This window comes from Polyodon spathula, chromosome 23 (assembly GCF_017654505.1).
Source record: "Polyodon spathula isolate WHYD16114869_AA chromosome 23, ASM1765450v1, whole genome shotgun sequence".
Taxonomy (NCBI): Eukaryota; Metazoa; Chordata; class Actinopteri; order Acipenseriformes; family Polyodontidae; genus Polyodon; species Polyodon spathula.
The window spans coordinates 27,892,882-27,913,164 of NC_054556.1; the positions used below are offsets into that span (position 1 = coordinate 27,892,882).

Sequence of the window (20,283 nt, forward strand, 5' to 3'; positions counted from 1 at the left end):
TTAATTCAACTTTATTAAACAAAACAAAATGCAACATACCTTCTCTAAATCGTACAAAAAAGCCTGTAAACAAAAAAAAAAAAAAAAAAAGAGAATAAGCTAGTTATATTTACTCACCAGGTAATCAATTATAATTGCTGTGTTATGCTGTACTCACCAGGTAATCAAAATGACATTCTACTCACCAGGTAATCAATTATAATTGCTGTGTTATGCTGTACTCACCAGGTAATCACTTATAATTGCTGTGTTATGCTGTACTCACCAGGTAATCACTTATAATTGCTGTGTTATGCTGTACTCACCAGGTAATCACTTATAATTGCTGTGTTATACTGTACTCACCAGGTAATCACTTATAATTGCTGTGTTATGCTGTACTCACCAGGTAATCACTTATAATTGCTGTGTTATGCTGTACTCACCAGGTAATCACTTATAATTGCTGTGTGTTATCCTCCCAGTGGCCGAAGGCCTTGCAGTTTGTAACAATGAAAATTCCAACCAGCCTTTCCTTCCCAATCCCTTTCTGGTCTATTTTCTTACCAGTCTTGAGTTCCTCTTGCTGTCTTTCTGCTGGGCAGTGAGGAAAAGCAGCTCTGCCTGGTGCACTTCCAGATATTCACTAGATTAAACACGACAACCACTCCATGTTAGCCAACATCATCTCATCAAACAGGTAGATCAACGGGGCAGAGAGCAGAGAAGCACTACAACACTTTCTCTAAAGGAATGATAGGGTTATCTAGGCAAAGTAAAGTCTAAGCAGGTCGCCCCTATGAACAGGGTGGGGCTCTTACTTCAAGCCTTTCTTCAGAGCGCTGAATATCTTCTCCACCTGGAGCGGCTGGGGCTCTGGGCTGCTGCCTGCCTTGCTAGAGGCAGGGTACATCCTCATGGACTTCACAGAGGGCACCCTGGACCTCAGTGAACTGCTGCTCACAGCATAGAATCTGCAGAAAGAAGAGAGGCTGAAACAGGGGCATCCAGAAACCCTAACCCTGGACCTCACTGAACTGCTGCTCACAGCATAGAATCTGCAGAGAGAAGAGAGGCTGAAACAGGGGCATCCAGAAACCCTAACCCTGGACCTCACTGAACTGCTGCTCACAGCGTAGAATCTGCAGAGAGAAGAGAGGCTGAAACAGGGGCATCCAGAAACCCTAACCCTAACCCTGGACCTCACTGAACTGCTAGAATCTGCAGAGAGAAGAGAAGCACAGCATAGAATCTGCAGAGAGAATCTGCAGAGAGAAGAGAGGCTGAAACAGGGGCATCCAGAAACCCTAACCCTGGACCTCACTGAACTGCTGCTCACAGCGTAGAATCTGCAGAGAGAAGAGAGGCTGAAACAGGGGCATCCAGAAACCCTAACCCTGGACCTCACTGAACTGCTGCTCACAGCATAGAATCTGCAGAGAGAAGAGAGGCTGAAACAGGGGCATCCAGAAACCCTAACCCTGGACCTCACTGAACTGCTGCTCACAGCGTAGAATCTGCAGAGAGAAGAGAGCATCCAGAAACCCTAACCCTGCTGAAACAGGGGCATCCAGAAACCCTAACCCTGGACCTCACTGAACTGCTGCTCACAGCGTAGAATCTGCAGAGAGAAGAGAGGCTGAAACAGGGGCAAGAGACCTCACTGGCTGAAACAGGGGCATCCAGAAACCCTAACCCTGGACCTCACTGAACTGCTGCTCACAGCGTAGAATCTGCAGAGAGAAGAGAGGCTGAAACAGGGGCATCCAGAAACCCTAACCCTGGACCTCACTGAACTGCTGCTCACAGCGTAGAATCTGCAGAGAGAAGAGAAGCTGAAACAGGGGCATCCAGAAACCCTAACCCTGGACCTCACTGAACTGCTGCTCACAGCGTAGAATCTGCAGAGAGAAGAGAGGCTGAAACAGGGGCATCCAGAAACCCTAACCCTGGACCTCACTGAACTGCTGCTCACTGAAATGACTGTAACGATCCTCAATCTGCAAGGATTTCCTCAAACATCCACACAGCATAGGCTATCCGACCTTTGTTTTTTAATAACACAATTATAGTCTACAGGATTTTGAAGGTGGCATTTTCTAAAGATCACTACACCTCACAATAGAACATTTTTAATATCAGCTCTCCGATCAACATGGTGGAAATGGTTCAGCCTGCGCGTTTGGGTTCGCATTACAGATGTTCCTTGAATATCAAACCTTGATTTGCAGCCAGCGTTATTTCTTTCGTCCGCTATTCAATTACACTTCCAGTCATAGAAGGATTTCCCCAAATCACCGCTGCGTTATTATTAACCCTCTTAAATTAAAATTCACACGCGCATATATATTGCGTGTCTAGAAAGCTGAAAGATGGGCTGTCGTCATAGCACAGTTGCTGCCTGTTTTGATTGGATCTCCCCCGTGTCTCTACCTGCTTGGTGCAGGTGTGCTGTGCATACTCACTGCGCTCTCCTGCCGTGCATCGCTCTGAAACCAGCAAACGAGCGACTCCTGCTGACTGCAGCGCCCTCTACTGGCGAGACGAAGCGCAGCTTCACTGACATCCCAGACAGGTACTCGCACTCGGCCGCTGAAACACACAGCATGACAATGAAAAGACTGCAGGTACCTTTTAAACGAAGGCGTGTGGAGAGAGGCGCTGGAGGTGGTCATGGGTTTTTTCTTTTTCAATGAGTTATGAGTTGTGGGGTAATAAGAAAACACACTAAAACTTTAAAAACATATGTGAATTTAAACATCCGAGCCCTGTCTAGACTTTTTATAGGTATTTGCCTGAGCCGGGAGAATGTTCCACTGCAACTACTTCTTGTGTTTACACCAAACATTAGTATTTTGGCCCCTTGCTGTCACAGCTCTGTTTTTGTACTCGTTGTTGGTTGTTTGGGGGGGAGGATACAGACTCCCCGGGGATGAGGTGCGAGCTGGGTTTGGAAGCTGACTGGAACACCCCCCCCCCCCCCCCCCCCCCCCCCCCACCCCCCCCCTCCCCCCCCCCCCCCCCCACCCCCCCCCCCCCCCCCCCCCCCCCCCCCCCCCCCCCCCCCCCCCCCCCCCACCCACCCCACAGGACCAGTAGCAGACTGCCGTAGGTATGCGCGTCACGGATGCCTGCAGAAAGCATTACTGGAAGTGTTCACCCCTGTACCCTGTTGGATTGTATCACCCAAGCTGAGTCCCAAACCGGTACCTACAAGCTGAGTCCCACCCGCCACCCCCTAGTCCCCCCCCCCAATCCCCCCCCCCCCCCCCCCCCCCACCCCCCCACCCCCCCCCCCACCCCCCCCCCCCCCCTCCCCCCTCCCCCCACCCCCCCCCCACCCCCCCTCCACCCACACCCCCCAGTAGCAGACTGCCACCCCACCCCCCTCCGTCACGGATGCACTGCAGAAAGCATTACACCCCCCCCCCCAATCTGTAACTGTACGATTGTCTCCCCACCCCCCCCCCCCCCCACCACCCCCCCACTCCCTGAGTCCCAAACCCCCCCCCCCTTTTTACTTACCCCCCCCCCCCCCCCCCCCCCCCCCCCCCCCCCCCCCCCCCCCCCCCCCCCCCCCCCCCCCCCCCCCCCCCCCCCCCCGTCACGACTGCCCCCCCACCCCCGCGTCACGGATGCACTGCAGAAAGCATTACTGGAAGTGTTCAAATCATAAAACCGTGGTACGACAGTGTCGAGACACAACATGAGCACCACCCAAACCCCCCCTCCCTGTCTGAAACCCCTACCTAGTGTTTATGGAGTCCTGCCCCCCCCCACAAGCTGAGTCCCCAAACCGGTCCTAGGTGTTTTTATGGAGCTGTGGTAAACATGACACTTGAAGTGATCTGGCACGAGGTGATTAAACTGCTCTGATCCTCCAAACAGCCCCCCCAGTCTGGTAAACTCAGTTAAACGACCTGGTGCCAATCATTAGCGGTGTCACCAGGAGCCTTTGCGTAATCCGCCACGACCATTCATCTTTATTAGAAATGTGATGAGGATGTCAAGTACCCCCCCCACTTTGACCCACCCCCAGCTTGCTTTTTCCCACCCCTTTCCCCACACCCCCCCCAACCCCCTTCCAGCTTTGTATTGTCTCCCCTTTCACACACATTCCACCTATCCCACCCCCCCCCAGTTTTGTGTGGTTGAATGGTTACTGACTGCACCTGGAAATTACATAATTATAAAGCCCCCACAAGGTATACAGAAGGTGAAATACTAAGATCCCCCCCCCCCCCCCCCCCCCCCCCACCCCCCCCCCCCCACCCCCCCCCACCCCCCCCCAACACCCCCCCCCCCCCACCCCACCCCCCCCCCCCCCCCCACACACCCCCCCCCCACACCCCCCCCCCCCCCCCTCCCACCCCCCCCCCCCCCCCCCACCCCCCCCACCCCCCCCCCCCCCCCCCCCCCCCCCCCCCCCCCCCCCCCCCCCCACCCCCTCCCCCCCCCCCCCCCCCCCCCCACCACCCCCCCCCCCCCCCCCCCCCCCCCCCCCCCCCCCCCCACACCCCCCCCCCACTTGAAGTGATCCCCAGCACGAGGTGATTAAACTGCTCTGATCCTCCACCCCCACAGCCCCCCCAGTCCCCCAAACTCACACCCACCAACCGACCTGGTGCCACCCCACCCCCCCCCCCACACCAGGAGCCTTTGCGTAATCCGCCACGACCATTCACCCCCACCCACCCCCCCCCCCCCCCCCCCCACCTCCCCCCCCCCCACCCCCCCCCAAACCAGCTTGCTTTTTCTTTCACCCTACTTGCACTATAAGCTTCACACCTTTGTATGTTAAAGGTCACACACATTCGTCTATCCCCCCCCACCCCCCCCCCCCCCCCCCCCCCCCCACCAACTGACACCCCCCCACCCCCCCCACCCCCCCACCCCCCCCACCCCCCCACCACCCAGAAGGTGAAATACCCCCCACCCACCCCATTGACTCATCCAACAATTGTGTTGTCCCCCCCCCCCCCCCTCCCCCCCCCCCCCCCCCCACGCGATCCTGACTCCCCCCCCCCCCCCCCCCCCCCCCCCACCTCCCCCCCCCCCCCCCCCCCCCCCCCCCCCCCCCCCGGCTTGCTGCCACGAGAACTACAGCTAGTCTTTCCTTGATACGCAAAAATGGGCCCACACCCCCATTAGAACTGCATCATGATTGAAAACTGTCAAGTAATGAGTGTTGTCAACATGCATTGAAAACGCGGGAACTAGAATATGCAATCTCTAATTTAAGTACTGTGATTAGACTCCAGTTCTGGCACGAGACTATTTTTCTGCTCTGATCCTCCAAACAGCCCCTAAATTAATGTAGTTATCAGTTACACGACATTGGAATCGAAAGCTTTAGCGGTGTCACCAGGAAATCCGCAATGAGAACTGCATCACACACATTCGTCTATCATGTGGAAGGCAGTTTTGTGTGGTTGAATGGTTACTGACTGCAATGGAAATTACATAATTATAAAGCAAGGCAAGGTATACAGAAGGTGAAATACTAAGATCCTTTCATTGACTCATCCAACAATTGTGTTGTCTTGTTTTGAGTGTTGTCAGGTATAATTGATGTCGATCAGAAGACTATTTTTCAAGTCTTAGGAAATAAATTAATGTAGTTATCAGTACAGTATTGGAATCGAAAGCTTCTGTTGCCATGAGAAAGGAAAACAAATGAAAACAGCAACATGCATTGAAAACTCTAAACAATGAGAACTGCAACATGCATTGAAAACTCTAAACAATGAGAACTGCAACATGCATTGAAAACTCTAAACAATGAGAACTGCAACATGCATTGAAAACTCTAAACAATGAGAACTGCAACATGCATTGAAAACTCTAAACAATGAGAACTGCAACATGCATTGAAAACTCTAAACAATGAGAACTGCAACATGCATTGAAAACTAAACAATGAGAACTGCAACATGCATTGAAAACTATAAACAATGAGAACTGCAACATGCATTGAAAACTATGAACAATGAGAACTGCAACATGCATTGAAAACTCTAAACAATGAGAACTGCAACATGCATTGAAAACTCTAAACAATGAGAACTGCAACATGCATTGAAAACTAAACAATGAGAACTGCAACATGCATTGAAAACTCTAAACAATGAGAACTGCAACATGCATTGAAAACTCTAAACAATGAGAACTGCAACATGCATTGAAAACTCTAAACAATGAGAACTGCAACATGCATTGAAAACTCTAAACAATGAGAACTGCAACATGCATTGAAAACTAAACAATGAGAACTGCAACATGCATTGAAAACTCTAAACAATGAGAACTGCAACATGCATTGAAAACTCTAAACAATGAGAACTGCAACATGCATTGAAAACTCTAAACAATGAGAACTGCAACATGCATTGAAAACTAAACAATGAGAACTGCAACATGCATTGAAAACTATGTCTTAGTCTCCTCTGGACAGAGACCACCCGGCTGGGGAGTTTATTTTCATTGGCCAGCACAAAACAGCCAGCCAGGAGAATTCCCCTCGCTTTCTGACCCTGTTCTCAGTAATCAAGTGTGATTTTAATTGTGATTAATTATTTTTCATTGAATTAGTTTTGCTAATGGATGGTGCAATGATCTAATTTACAAAGCAACCGAGGAAGGAGAGCTCAGCAGACTCAACCATCAGCACACATGCAAGCTTGCAGCAATGCAAACACGCAGGGTTAATGCACTGGTGAACGGCTGCATGCTTGCTGCTAATATGGACATTGCATGCTTCTCTGTACAATCTATTGATTTAACAGCTGCATGTTCTTTTTTTACACAACCTCTCTCAGATTAAAGTACAGTATATACAGCTAATAAAACCCATATATTGTTTATTTAATTTATTTCATCAAGAGGCTGAGGTACAGTTTTGAAGAAGCACATGCTCATGTAATGAAATCACTAGAGAGAGAAAGAGCCCTCTGTTTAGCATGTCTTCCAGGTACTTTCAGGTAGTCTGCTATTGTATCCTTATGCTTCCTTCTACTTCAACTGCAGCAGAGACTCCTTCTCTTCTACAAGCTGCTCCTCGGATCACTGACATGCTTTCCTCATGCTTGCATTTCTAAGCTTTATAAAACCAGTGGAAGAAGACATGTCCTCGCTACTAAATAAGCACATATAGTATAGCAGCTCTGTGTTTGATCCTCGCACAACGAAAGACACACAATTGTAAAAGCTGTTACGATATTTAACTCTCTGTTATTATTTCTATATCTCCTTTCCATAAAAGCGGTGGTCCCTGGAGGAGGCTAGTCATGAATGAACTTTAGCATTCATCCCCAGGGAGAGCTTAAACCCCTTGGCGTGCTGCCATGAATGATGCTAGCTAAAAACTATTGCATTCCCCCATGTTCATCTGACAGGAAAATGAAACAGGAGTTTAACTCTGTGCTAAAATGAAAAGTGAGTCTGGAAAAGGGTTTCTTTCTTCTTTAAAAACTAGAACTGAAAAGAAAGAAAGAAAGAAAGAAAGAAAGAAAGAAAGAAAGAAAGAAAGAAAGAAAGAAATGTCCATTCGTACCCCCCTCCCATGTGATGATTTGCATTCTAGTGCTGAGTGTCTTTCGAGGGTTATTTCATTAGTTAATTGTGTTCACATGTTGTATTGATGTTTCCAGTCCCTTTGATGTAAAGAGATTAGCAGGACTGGCAGAGAACAGACAGGATGAATCTTGTGACGTGTGCATGCATTTACTGTGTTAACATGGACAGGTACAGGGATTGAGAATTCACATTTACTGTGTTAATAGGGATAGGGACTGAGAATTCATATTTACTGTGTTAACATGGACAGGGATAGGGATTGATAATTCACATTTACTGTGTTTATGGGGATAGGGACTGAGAATTCACATTTACTGTGTTAACATGGACAGGGATAGGGATTGAGAATTCACATTTACTGTGTTAATAGGGATAGGGACTGAGAATTCACATTTACTGTGTTAACAGGGATAGGGATTGAGAATTCACATTTACTGTGTTAACATGGACAGGAATTGAGAATTCACATTTACTGTGTTAACATGGACAGGGATTGAGAATTCACATTTACTGTGTTAACATGGACAGGGATTGAGAATTAACATTTAATGTGTTAACATGGACAGGGATTGAATATTAACCCAGATGGATTAATACAGAGTTTAACATTGGCATGTGGTATTTAGACCTGCCAGTGTGTAGACCACAGGCTCCTCAGATTGATATTGAATTCTTTCTCCAGATCTCCTTAAACACATTCTCAATATTGGGGCTGTACAGTTCTTCAGACCTCCACTGACACGCATGCTTGCTGTCTTATATATTCCCATGAAGAACCTTAGCTTGCTTTAGTGTCTGACTCCGCATCCTGGTTACCCTTTTTTATAAAGAGTATTTATGGGTTACTAGTGTTGTAAACTGGACTCTCTAAACAAATATACAATGCAAAATATATGGCCGCACATATAACATTGTTAGAATGCTAAACATTTTGGTTCTGCTTAATTTCTTCTGCTTTCTTTAGTTTGGAAACTGTTCAGATAATATGAACCGTTCTTAATCTGTTCTCCCAGATGTCCTTATATAATAGAAGCTAAGATTCTGGATTTACCTTCTTAAATAAACAGACTGATTGGCATGAAAACAGAGCCTTCTTTTGATTCGTTTCAGATACAATGTGACTCTTCTCACAATCACAGTGTAGCTGAATTGTTAATCATTGTGTATTTGTTTAAGATTTGTTCTGATTGCGGTCACCTATAAAGAGCAACTGTACTGCTGAGATCTGTCAGTATAATCACTTCTCATAACCTCCCCCTGCTGAAGGGCGGTGGAGGGGGGCAGTCTGGAAGCCAAGAAGAAATGTGAGGGTGTCAGATAAAAGAATTGTTAAAAAAGAGAGACACTGAAACTAACAACGAAAGTTTGGCAGTTTGTTTTTCTGGTACACCTTCATCATTGTATCACTGTTACAAAGTGGATCTAAAGGAAGTCTGTTCTGCTGGTCCCATGTAATACAATGACAATGAGTAGCATCACTGTTACAAAGTGGATCTGAAAGAAGTCTGTTCTGCTGGTCCAGTGTAATACAATGACAATGAGTAGCATCACTGTTACAAAGTGGATCTGAAAGAAGTCTGTTCTGCTGGTCCCGTGTAATACAATGACAATGAGTAGCATCACTGTTACAAAGTGGATCTGAAAGAAGTCTGTTCTGCTGGTCCCGTGTAATACAATGACAATGAGTAGCATCACTGTTACAAAGTGGATCTGAAAGAAGTCTGTTCTGCTGGTCCCGTGTAATACAATGACAATGAGTAGCATCACTGTTACAAAGTGGATCTGAAAGAAGTCTGTTCTGCTGGTCCTGTGTAATACAATGACAATGAGTAGCATCACTGTTACAAAGTGGATCTGAAAGAAGTCTGTTCTGCTGGTCCCGTGTAATACAATGACAATGAGTAGCATCACTGTTACAAAGTGGATCTGAAAGAAGCTTTCTACATGCACTCAGAAGATGCAATAATACATTGGGGAGGCCCAACAACTGCCATGTCATCCCAGGCACTAGATTGAGAACCATTGTTCTGAGCGACCCAGAGAAATCGTGCATTCTCTGTACTAGTCTTAAACATTGCTGACAGCTGGTCTTTCAAAACACACAGAAACAGCCCCTTGCAATGGCTCTGTAGCATGAAATATAAAGGCAGAAATAATTCAATTAAGCAGGAGCAAAGTTGTTTAAATAATATATAATATTACATCATGATGAGGAGCCAGAAACTGTAGCATCCTCTCCACATGTGCATCTTACACACTAAGGTCTTCTGTACAGGGGCCTTTAAATTGACCACATTTTCACACCTCTGCGCTTTTAAATCAAAAGTTTCACAAGCAAACAGCAAAATGTAAGATTTGATTCTTGCCTGATTCCTGGTCTTTGTACTGAGTATACTTTCAAAGCCGTGTATAATGAGATACACGATATCAGGGACAAAGCATCCAGAGAGGAACATTCCACTTTGCTCTCTTGTAGAATAGGACAAGGCATTTTTATACACCCCAGTGTAAACACATAGAACACAATTGGGTGGGCAGTATTATTTGTGGCGTTGGTATGCAATGCTCTTCTATTTTCATTATGAGCTAAATTACCATGAACGTGAGATTGTTTAACGTATTCATTTCACTAAGCAACATGTTTCCAATGGATTCATGGAGAAATCCTTCCCACAGTGCTGTATGATTCTGACTCCCGGGCCAAACGGTACCCGTGTTGCCAGCAAACCCTAACCGTCATACACAGGTAATGCTGCTTTCAAAGACGTGGCTTTTTTATTTTCTTAAAATCCTAACTCCCGCTGACACGACAGCTGTGGCAGCAAAGGCCCTTGTGATCATTGCATTGCAAATCACGGCATGCCATTATGTTTGGCTGCCAGTTCTCCTGGTTCATGAACTCGGAAAAGAAAGAATCACATTTTAATGCAAAATCAGATGCCATCAAGGATGCTACTAACATGACAAATAATTCTGCATGACGTGAAGTTTATAGGACCTGCATTTTTCTGTTATTTGAAGACAGTGTTTGTTTTTATTACATACAGCTTTGAAGTATCCCGAAGCATCAGTCTCACTGGGTTTTGTAATCTCCGTTGGCTCATGACCAGTCAAAAAGGTAATCTGTAGAGGCACTGAATGTACTCAGTGGACCCGTGTGTCTTCCACACTGCAGCCACATTAATGAGCTCAATGGACTGCAAAGCAATACAGATCTGTTTTCAGACACACAGCCTGGGAGGTCCTAGTTTAACGGAAACCTGCATTTCATATGAGCATAAAACAGAACTGAAAGCAGCAGCCAAAGCATTGTTTGTGATTGCACTGCACTCTGCAATTCCATCATCTGCATAAAAAGGACTTGCAGCCAAATATCAATGGCTAAAATCAAATAAATGAACATAAAATAAAATAAAATAAAACGTTATCAAATCTTACGTTTTTATACCAACACATTTCAATACCACGAGATGAGCAAACTGGAAGCATTTCAGCAAAAAAGACGATAAGAGGAAGACAAATACCTTCTAAACACTCAATGTCTCTTGCTTAATATTCTGCAATATAAAAACATGCTCGAGGTGTGAAATAGTCCTGAAGAGGTCTGACACTGAAAGAAGCGTACAGCAGAGAGTTCATTCAGAACTTCAGCTGGTCGGAGCTTAAGTGTTTTTCTTTTAAATTACATCTATTATCCGTGGCACTTTAAGATCACCTCCGACAGCCCAAAAAGATTACCCTGCTTCATTAAGTAAAACGATTTGTAATCTCTGAAGACCGGGTAACTTGTAGCTGCCAAGCAGCAAGAGAATGAATGACACTTTTTAACTTATGTTTCCTGCCCTTAGAGGCGATTCCAGAGAATTGCCTGCAGCTCTCTGCAACGTGTCTGCTGTTCATTTCTTCAGGGTTGCTTTGTAACGTTTCTCTAAGTATGTTTAATTATTCGAAGCTGCTGCACATTCTCAGATAACAGCTTTGCTACATGATTTGAAATACTTTAAACCAGCCAGTCTCCAGGGATATGAAGTGAACAGTTATAAGCTATAGAGCCTGCATTTTAAAAGCTTACCCTAAACTCCTTGGCAGTACTAATAATCATTCTGGTGTGTTGTGTGCGCTCCCATTTGCCAGTCTGTAGAGAATGCCTGTGTGTTATCCTGCATGCTGGTTGCATGTGTATACAAGAGTGAAGAGTGTACAGTATTTGGGTTACACTGTTCTGTGCTGCTTTGATAGGGTACAGCTTTATATAAGAGGTGCAGATTATACTATGGATGGAACTCAAAGCTCCTCAGTCACGTGCATTACAGCATCCTCAAACCACGCTTTTACCAAAATGTTTACCACAAAAAAAAGTTCCCTTGTTTTTCATTACCATGGCAATGCCTTGCTGAGCCCAGTGCTCGCTATCTTATAAACACAAACAGCTTTTCTGTGTGTTCGGCTGCAGCACATGTTAGGTCAAGATAAAGGTGACATTTCAGCCCTGCCATGCAGTCATCATGAACAGGATGTGTGTGGTCTTCTTAACTTCTAAAGAGTCATTCCTCCTTGACCGCTCATCAGTCATATAGCATTCTGTACGTGCTGAATCCGTATTCCCACGGGCATTCTCTGAACCAATGTACACTGGACTGTGACCTTGAGGTTCTTCTGTTTCTTACAAATGTTTCAAGTGTTGGTCGAGCTCTGCTGCTGTCTTCTAATCTTCTCAATACCTCAATAGTTTCTAGGCTGACTCTCCAGCTCTGCACTCCCTCGTTTGTCTCTGACTCTCCAGCTCTGCACTCCCTGGTTTCTCTCTCTGACTCTCCAGCTCCTGTTTTAGCTCTGTGGGAATGCAGCCCCATGGAACCTGACTCCTCTCCCTGGTCCTGTTCGTGTCCAAGAGGATTAACAGATGCTGTCCGAGAGTCGTGTTTCTGTGCATCTCAGGCTGCTCTGTGTGCACTCACACATGGAGAGCCTCGTGCAGCTTTGTTTTTAGCAGCTTGCTGCTTGACTCAGTCATGCTGACCAGTCAGACAGTCTTTCAGTGCTGGGGCATTTGAGCAATGCAATGGATAGCTGGGGTACTAATCACTGTGAATAATATGGATACGCATTCATGTAAGACTTGGTTTGTGAACTCAGACTTTCATTTAGTGTGTTTCCAGTGGAAATAATAAAATGTTTTTGAAATGAGATTGTGAAATGAATGGCCCTAGTCACAAAAATAAGAGCTTTTAAAGACTATGTTATTCTGTTTTTGATTTCAATAAACAAAGTTCAGGAAAGAAGTTATGTAACACAGTCCTTGATCAGACAAGCAATGCAAAATAGAAATGCATTAAAATATGAATATATATATATATATATATATATATATATATAAAATGATTGCCCCGAGGGAAGACGCCCCTCTTGAGCTGCTGTCAAAACCAGTGGATGTGTGAAGAGCGAGGCTGACTTTTATTATGGATGTGAAGAGGCTGGCTTTTATCATGTCTACCTGTTCTTTATGCACCAGCATTTCATATTCCTGCAGCAGCAGCAGTGTGTGGTTTGATCAGTTAGATTCATACTGTGCATGCATTTTCCCATGAAATGTGATCACCGGGTGAAAATTGTTAGTATTCCAAATAGCCCCCTTAGTTATTAAGTAGCTGGAGACTCGGGACCCTAGCCACATCACACCCTGAGACAGAACAAAGCTGCCTGGTTTTGATTGGTATAAAATCCACAAACCCTTAGCACTTGCCTTGAATGGCCCTGTTATGGATTTAGTGCAGTTTGGTATTCCCCAGTTTCATCAGACTTCCTGTTTATAATCTCCACTCAGCCTGGGAGCAAAATAAAATGGGATCAGTTTGCATTAGTATTAAACTTGAAGTCTCTGTTACTGTTACTTTTTCTTTCTCTAATTTGACCCTCGACCTTGTGCTATCTATTGTTCACGTGACCACGCTGTGGTATCCACACAAGGGCTTTAGGAAAGCACTATCAGGGATCTGTATTTAGGAATAAGCGTTTCACTTGTTGGAACTGATGGATTTTCCACAGGCACTTCTCAAGTGAAGAATGGTTCCCCTGACCCTAATCCCGGTGACATTCCAATGCTGGATTTGAAGGAGAAGCCACTTGGGCTCAACAGGGTTACCAGTGGGGCAAGGGGGTACACTAAACACATCAGAGCTACAGAGAGCAGTCAAGACCAGGAAACAGAACTTGAACACACAGGGCTCCTGAGAAGGAGTCTGCTTATTAAATGAACATGCAGGTTATCATCTCCACTGTGGGAGGGACCAGGGACTGATATGGGCTTACAGTCGTGAACAGAACATTACAATCAAAGGCAAACAGCACAACCTTAAAGGGTGTAAAATACCGCAAATCTCTTTTCTGAAGATCCACAGCCTCAAGGACCAGCAGTGCAGAATTGTTTCACTGTGCACAGTGCACTGATCAAATAGAAGCTATTTAAACGACCTCTTCAATGGAAATGTAACATTGCTCATCGCTCAGCAACAGTACATTACACCACCATGCTTATTGAAATGACACTGTGGATAAAGAAAAAAACAAGCTTTGACAAAAGCCAGGATACCATTGCTGCATCACAGGAGTGTAGGAGGGAAGTTAGACCCCAGGCAAGTATGTTACCGTGAAGTATGTTACAATGGTAAAGATTGATGTTCTGTATGTTTGCTTTTAGCTTCATGAGACCTTGACCTTCAATCACTTTCAAGAAACAGTAGCTCCAGTACATGAAACCCAAGTGGGATCTGCATTGAAAGAAGCCACCCTGAGCGCATGGAGTCGCTCCTTTCTCCATGAATCTAACAGGTGGGCCGGAGCAGACACTGCCAGATGAGCGCCCCAATCATACCCACACTGACCAGACACTGCCAGACGAGCGCCCCAATCATATCCACACTGACCAGACACTGCCAGACGAGCGCCCCAATTATGCACACACTCTCCAGACACTGCCAGACGAGCGCCCCAATCATACCCACACTCTCCAGACACTGCCAGATGAGCACCCCAATCATACCCACACTGACCAGACACTGCCAGACGAGCGCCCCAATCATACCCACACTGACCAGACACTGCCAGACGAGCTCCCCAATCATACCCACACTGACCAGACACTGCCAGACGAGCTCCCCAATCATACCCACACTGACCAGACACTGCCAGACGAGCGCCCCAATCATACCCACACTGACCAGACACTGCCAGACGAGCGCCCCAATCATACCCACACTGACCAGACACTGCCAGACGAGCTCCCCAATCATACCCACACTGACCAGACACTGCCAGACGAGCACCCCAATCATACCCACACTGACCAGACACTGCCAGACAAGCACCCCAATCATACCCACACTGACCAGACACTGCCAGACGAGCGCCCCAATCATACCCACACTGACCAGACACTGCCAGACGAGCGCCCCAATCATACCCACACTGACCAGACACTGCCAGACGAGCGCCCCAATCATACCCACACTGACCAGACACTGCCAGACGAGCGCCCCAATCATACCCACACTGACCAGACACTGCCAGACGAGCGCCCCAATCATACCCACACTCTCCAGACACTGCCAGACGAGCGCTCCAATCATACCCACATTCTCCAGACACTGCCAGACGAGCGCCCCAATCATACCCACACTGACCAGACACTGCCAGACGAGCGCCCCAATCATACCCACACTGACCAGACACTGCCAGACGAGCTCCCCAATCATACCCACACTGACCAGACGCTGCCGTGCAGTGCAGTACTTCAGTGTAACCAACACGTTCTTACATATACCGTGCATGCTTCACAGACTCATACTATAGCATTGTCTCTCCATAGCTCTTCTGAGTACCAGCCCAACACGACCCCTGAGAGGGAGCAACCCTTTAAACACCCAGAGCAAATATTTAATAACACTTTATAGAACTATGGTGTAATCAATGCTTTCCTGCTGAAAACCAGTGAAGATCTATTCAAGACCCTACGTGATTAAAACAATGTTCTTCTGAGTGGTAAATACATGATTTCTTCATCAATTATCTATACACATGAAATGTAGATACAGTATTGGAATGAAGAGTATAGCGTTGCTGTGTCCTGATAATTCTGAAGTGGTCACAGTCACAGCTTTGAGCCTGTCTGAATTCTGTCTACAGAGCTATGTCCTGAACATTATTAGACAGCAATTAATAATAATAATAGTACCAGGCTATATAACAATATTACTATTAGAACCACCTCTTTATTATCGTGCCCTCCAAGTCATACCGTTACAATATAATAAAGTGTTGATCCTTGTTAATAATCTTCAGAGCCTTTCATTACACACGGTTAGATCTTTTATAAATTCCTCTCTAAATATATTTTAGTAAAAAGTAGCATTATTTACTGGTGCTGGTCTCATCTAGCATTTAGATGAATCCTAAAAATCCAACCATCAGCAAAAAGCCTCACATTACAAGACAACGAGAACAAAATAATATTACCAACAGTGCACATGAGTACAGCAGCTCACATAATATCTAATGAAGCACCCCAGAGAAACTGCAGAACACATGGGAACAGTAAAGGCAGATGGGCTATGCTGTCAGATAAGTCTAGTAAGCAATGAGTCTTGTATACTTTCTCATTCTTCACAGCAGAAATGAAGGTACTTGCAGCTTACCTCTTTAAAATGCTTCTCCCTTTGTTTTTCCTCCCTAGTTTCCTAGGATCTCGCATGGAAGTGCCCCTCTGCTGGGCTACATCCTCCACAGAGCCGTGTTTATGACAGCAGGGCAGAGCAGCAGTGTGTGCATTGCTGATAGCAGCATATCTCAGGACTGGAGCTCAGTGATGCCAAAAAGAAAGACTGTTCCAAGAAACAGCCAAGAGGCTGGACATAACCAGCTAGTGCCTCCTCACGTTCCAGCACCTCACTAACTAACAAGACAGGGTACCTCCCCCCTACACACACACACACACACACACACACACACACACACACACACACACACACACACACACACACACACACACACACTGACACAACCAGCTAGTGCCTCCTCACGTTCCAGCACCTCACTAACTAACAAGACAGGGTACCTCCACCCTACACACACACACACACACACACACACACACACACACACACACACACACACACACACACACACACACACACACACACACACACACACACACACACACACACACACACACACACACACACACACACACACACACACACACACACACACTGACACAACCAGTTAGTGGCTCCTCACGTTCCAGCACCTTGCTAACTAACAAGACAGGGTACCTCCGCCCTACCCCCACACCACACACACACACACACACACACACACACACACACACACACACACACACACACACACACACACACACACACACAACCAGCTAGTGCCTCCTCACGTTCCAGCACCTCACTAACTAACAAGACAGGGTACCTCCGCCCTACACACACACACACACACACACACACACACACACACACACACACACACACACACACACACACACACACACACACACACACACACACACACACACACACACACACACACACACACAACCAGTTAGTGGCTCCTCACGTTCAGCACCTCGCTAACTAACAAGACAGGGTACCTCCCCCCTACACACACACACACACACACACACACACACACACACACACACACACACACACACACACACACACACACACACACACACACACACACACACACACACACACACACACACACACACACACACACACACACACACACACACACACAGCCCCCTGTTTGGCCCTATAGGACTGGGAAAGCCCTGCTCTTGCAGTCCCCCTTGAACTCTATGCTGTTAATCAAAAGGCATCTGATCTTCGGCATGTATTTATAAATGTTTACTTGTGCTGCTAGAAATATCTTTTGTCAAATTAATCACAAGCAGATTCCTGCATAGTGGAAAACAAAACCAAAACCAGAGCATTTAAACAAGGATGCTGGGACTGGGTTTAAAAATGAAAATCAGCAGAGCCAGGGGTCCCCGGGACCGGGTTTGAGAATGAAAACCAGCAGAGCCAGGGGTCCCCGGGACCGGGTTTGAGAATGAAAATCAGCAGAGCCAGGGGTCCCCGGGACCGGGTTTGAGAATGAAAACCAGCAGAGCCAGGGGTCCCCGGGTCCGGGTTTGAGAATGAAAACCAGCAGAGCCAGGGGTCCCCGGGACCGGGTTTGAGAATGAAAACCAGCAGAGCCAGGGGTCCCCGGGACCGGGTTTGAGAATGAAAACCAGCAGAGCCAGGGGTCCCCGGGACCGGGTTTGAGAATGAAAACCAGCAGAGCCAGGGGTCCCCGGGACCGGGTTTGAGAATGAAAACCAGCAGAGCCAGGGGTCCCCGGGACCGGGTTTGAGAATGAAAACCAGCAGAGCCAGGGGTCCCCGGGACCGGGTTTGAGAATGAAAACCAGCAGAGCCAGGGGTCCCCGGGACCGGGTTTGAGAATAAAAACCAGCAGAGCCAGGGGTCCCCGGGACCGGGTTTGAGAATGAAAACCAGCAGAGTCAGGGGTCCCCGGGACCGGGTTTGAGAATGAAAACCAGAAGAGCCAGGGGTCCCCGGGACCGGGTTTGAGAATGAAAACCAGCAGACTAGGAAGGTAAAAATAACCAGCTAGATCTAGTGTTGTATATAATCAGTAGTCGGAAGACTTGCAGCTATAAATCAGCTTAAAATCATGACTTTTCTTTATATAAAAATCAACCAACAAAGGGGACAGCTAGATGAATTATGTGTACACTATTATGGGAAGAAGAAACTTTTTGGAAAAGAATAACATGTTTTTTAAGGATGTTTACCTTTAAGTAGCAGCACCTCCCTTCCACACGATTATAAATTTGGTCAAGCAGTTTTTGAGACACCGATTCCCCAGTAGCATGGCAAGCACAGAACCCTGCGTCTAGAACTCCCTCTGGTGGACGTAACATGACATTTCAATTCAGTGACAGATAGGAGGCGTATCATACGATATCCTGCAATTTCAGATTACCATCAAAAAATATGATATCCCCTTCAGTCACTGTGTGCCCAGCCAAAGCATGCTTTTTATAATAATAATAATAATAATAATAATAATAATAATAATAATAATAATAATAATACTATACATATATATATAATTGTATATATATTTATTTATATTATTTATTATTATATTATACTGTTTACTGTGCCACGCTATAGGAACCTGTAGAGATCGTGATTTAGGAAGGAACTGTACTGTTGTGTTTTGTTGATGTGGGTGGTTTTATATATTTTTTAAGTAAATGCAGCTATTTCCAATCCCCATACAAAGCTGCTGGTGTAATCCTCTATGCAGACGTATATCTGTACAGTGTATGTACTCAGTGTCCGTATGATATTATGTACCATTGAGCCCTCTTCATCCCCTTGCCCACTGCACTGTGTCTCCAGAGCCGCGCACTGACTGCACGCTGGAGCCCCACAGCACGATTTTCAAGAGGGGTAAAATTAGAACGAGGTCGCCTGGTGATTTCAGAGTCACGAAGTATCTGGCTTTCAATGAGTTTCGATGAACTGAGTCATGGCTTCACGTGTTGACGCTTTAAAAATAGAAATCAAGTGACGTGGCTACATTAATCAGGCTTCACAAATCATTTTGCGACCTCGTTCTTATTTTGCCCCTTTCGAAAATCATGCTGACAGTATTCAGATACCCCGAAACAAACAAGATTCGAAGTATAGTAATTACACAGGAGTTGAGGGACTGGAAACACCTTTTTAAACGGTTTTTTCACGTAATACATTTAAACCAGATCTGTGGAAACTGGGAGAAGAGCAACAGGAATAAAAAGGTATGTCTTTATACCTGAACCGCACTGGTGCCTGACCTTCACACAGAAAGGAACAAGCCCAGTGCTGTGTGTTCAGCATGCTTGTGGTGTTGGGGTTTCCTCGCTGTCTCAGTGAAGCAGATGGTTGGCACTTTTCCCTTCAGGTTTCAACACTCAATTATTCTGCAGGCAATCCTCCTCTCACTGAGTGCCTGCCGAATCGCTGCTCAGCTGCAAGGGAGCAGAGCTGCTGTGACTCACAGACAGCTAGTACTGTCAAGGTGAGTGCCAGGTTCCTCAGGGCGAGATATCAGAAGCACCAAGGTGCACCGACACAGAGCTACCCTTGAAAAGCAGCTCCTGGTTCCCCGTTTCCAGGGTAATTGGCAGGTTCCCATGGTTACCTTGTGAATGTGCTTGAAGTTACAGATGTTGCTATTTCCCTTTGCACAGCCAGGACTCATACATGCACTCCCCTGACTGTATAACTCAATCGATGAATCTTGAACTGACAGCACGCACGTTCCCCCCTCTCATGCTCTCTGACACCACAGGGTAGGATCAAGCTGTATTTAAGATGGTAATGCTTTACCTGGTAAACTATTCCACGCATTTATAATGTCTCTGTGTATTTTATAAACTTCAATTAAATCCCCTTTTACCAGACCTTTTTTTTTTTTTTTTCCAGGATGCAGCCATGTCATTATTTTCCTCTGCAGTCATAGCTGGAGAATGAATCTGTGGAGCAGATTTTTTGAAGGAGATCTGTGCAGCATTGCAAACCCGTTTTGAATATTAGAGAATGTAAGCCGTGTGCATCCCAGCATGGCTTTTCAATACATCTGCCATGTAAACCGCAAATAA

The 20,283-nt window shown here is 46.2% G+C and overlaps 1 protein-coding gene across 3 annotated transcripts in view; it reads right to left on the reverse strand.

The window, feature by feature from the left end:
• ripor3 (RIPOR family member 3) overlaps positions 1–16,470 on the reverse strand; it is a 30,086-nt gene extending 13,616 nt beyond the window's left edge. For 2 of the 3 annotated variants that reach the window (XM_041224182.1, XM_041224181.1), the window contains exons 1-5: positions 16,245–16,469; positions 2,445–2,571; positions 801–953; positions 547–625; positions 40–63 (exon numbers count right to left, since the gene is read on the reverse strand). In XM_041224182.1, the coding sequence (XP_041080116.1) occupies positions 40–63; positions 547–625; positions 801–953; positions 2,445–2,545 (357 nt within the window). In that variant the 5' untranslated portion in view covers positions 2,546–2,571; positions 16,245–16,469. Of the gene's footprint in view, positions 1–39; positions 64–546; positions 626–800; positions 954–2,444; positions 2,572–16,244 lie in introns of all 3 variants that reach the window. The other variant, XM_041224180.1, reaches the window with a different exon arrangement.
• Between the last annotated feature and the right edge of the window lie 3,813 nt (positions 16,471–20,283).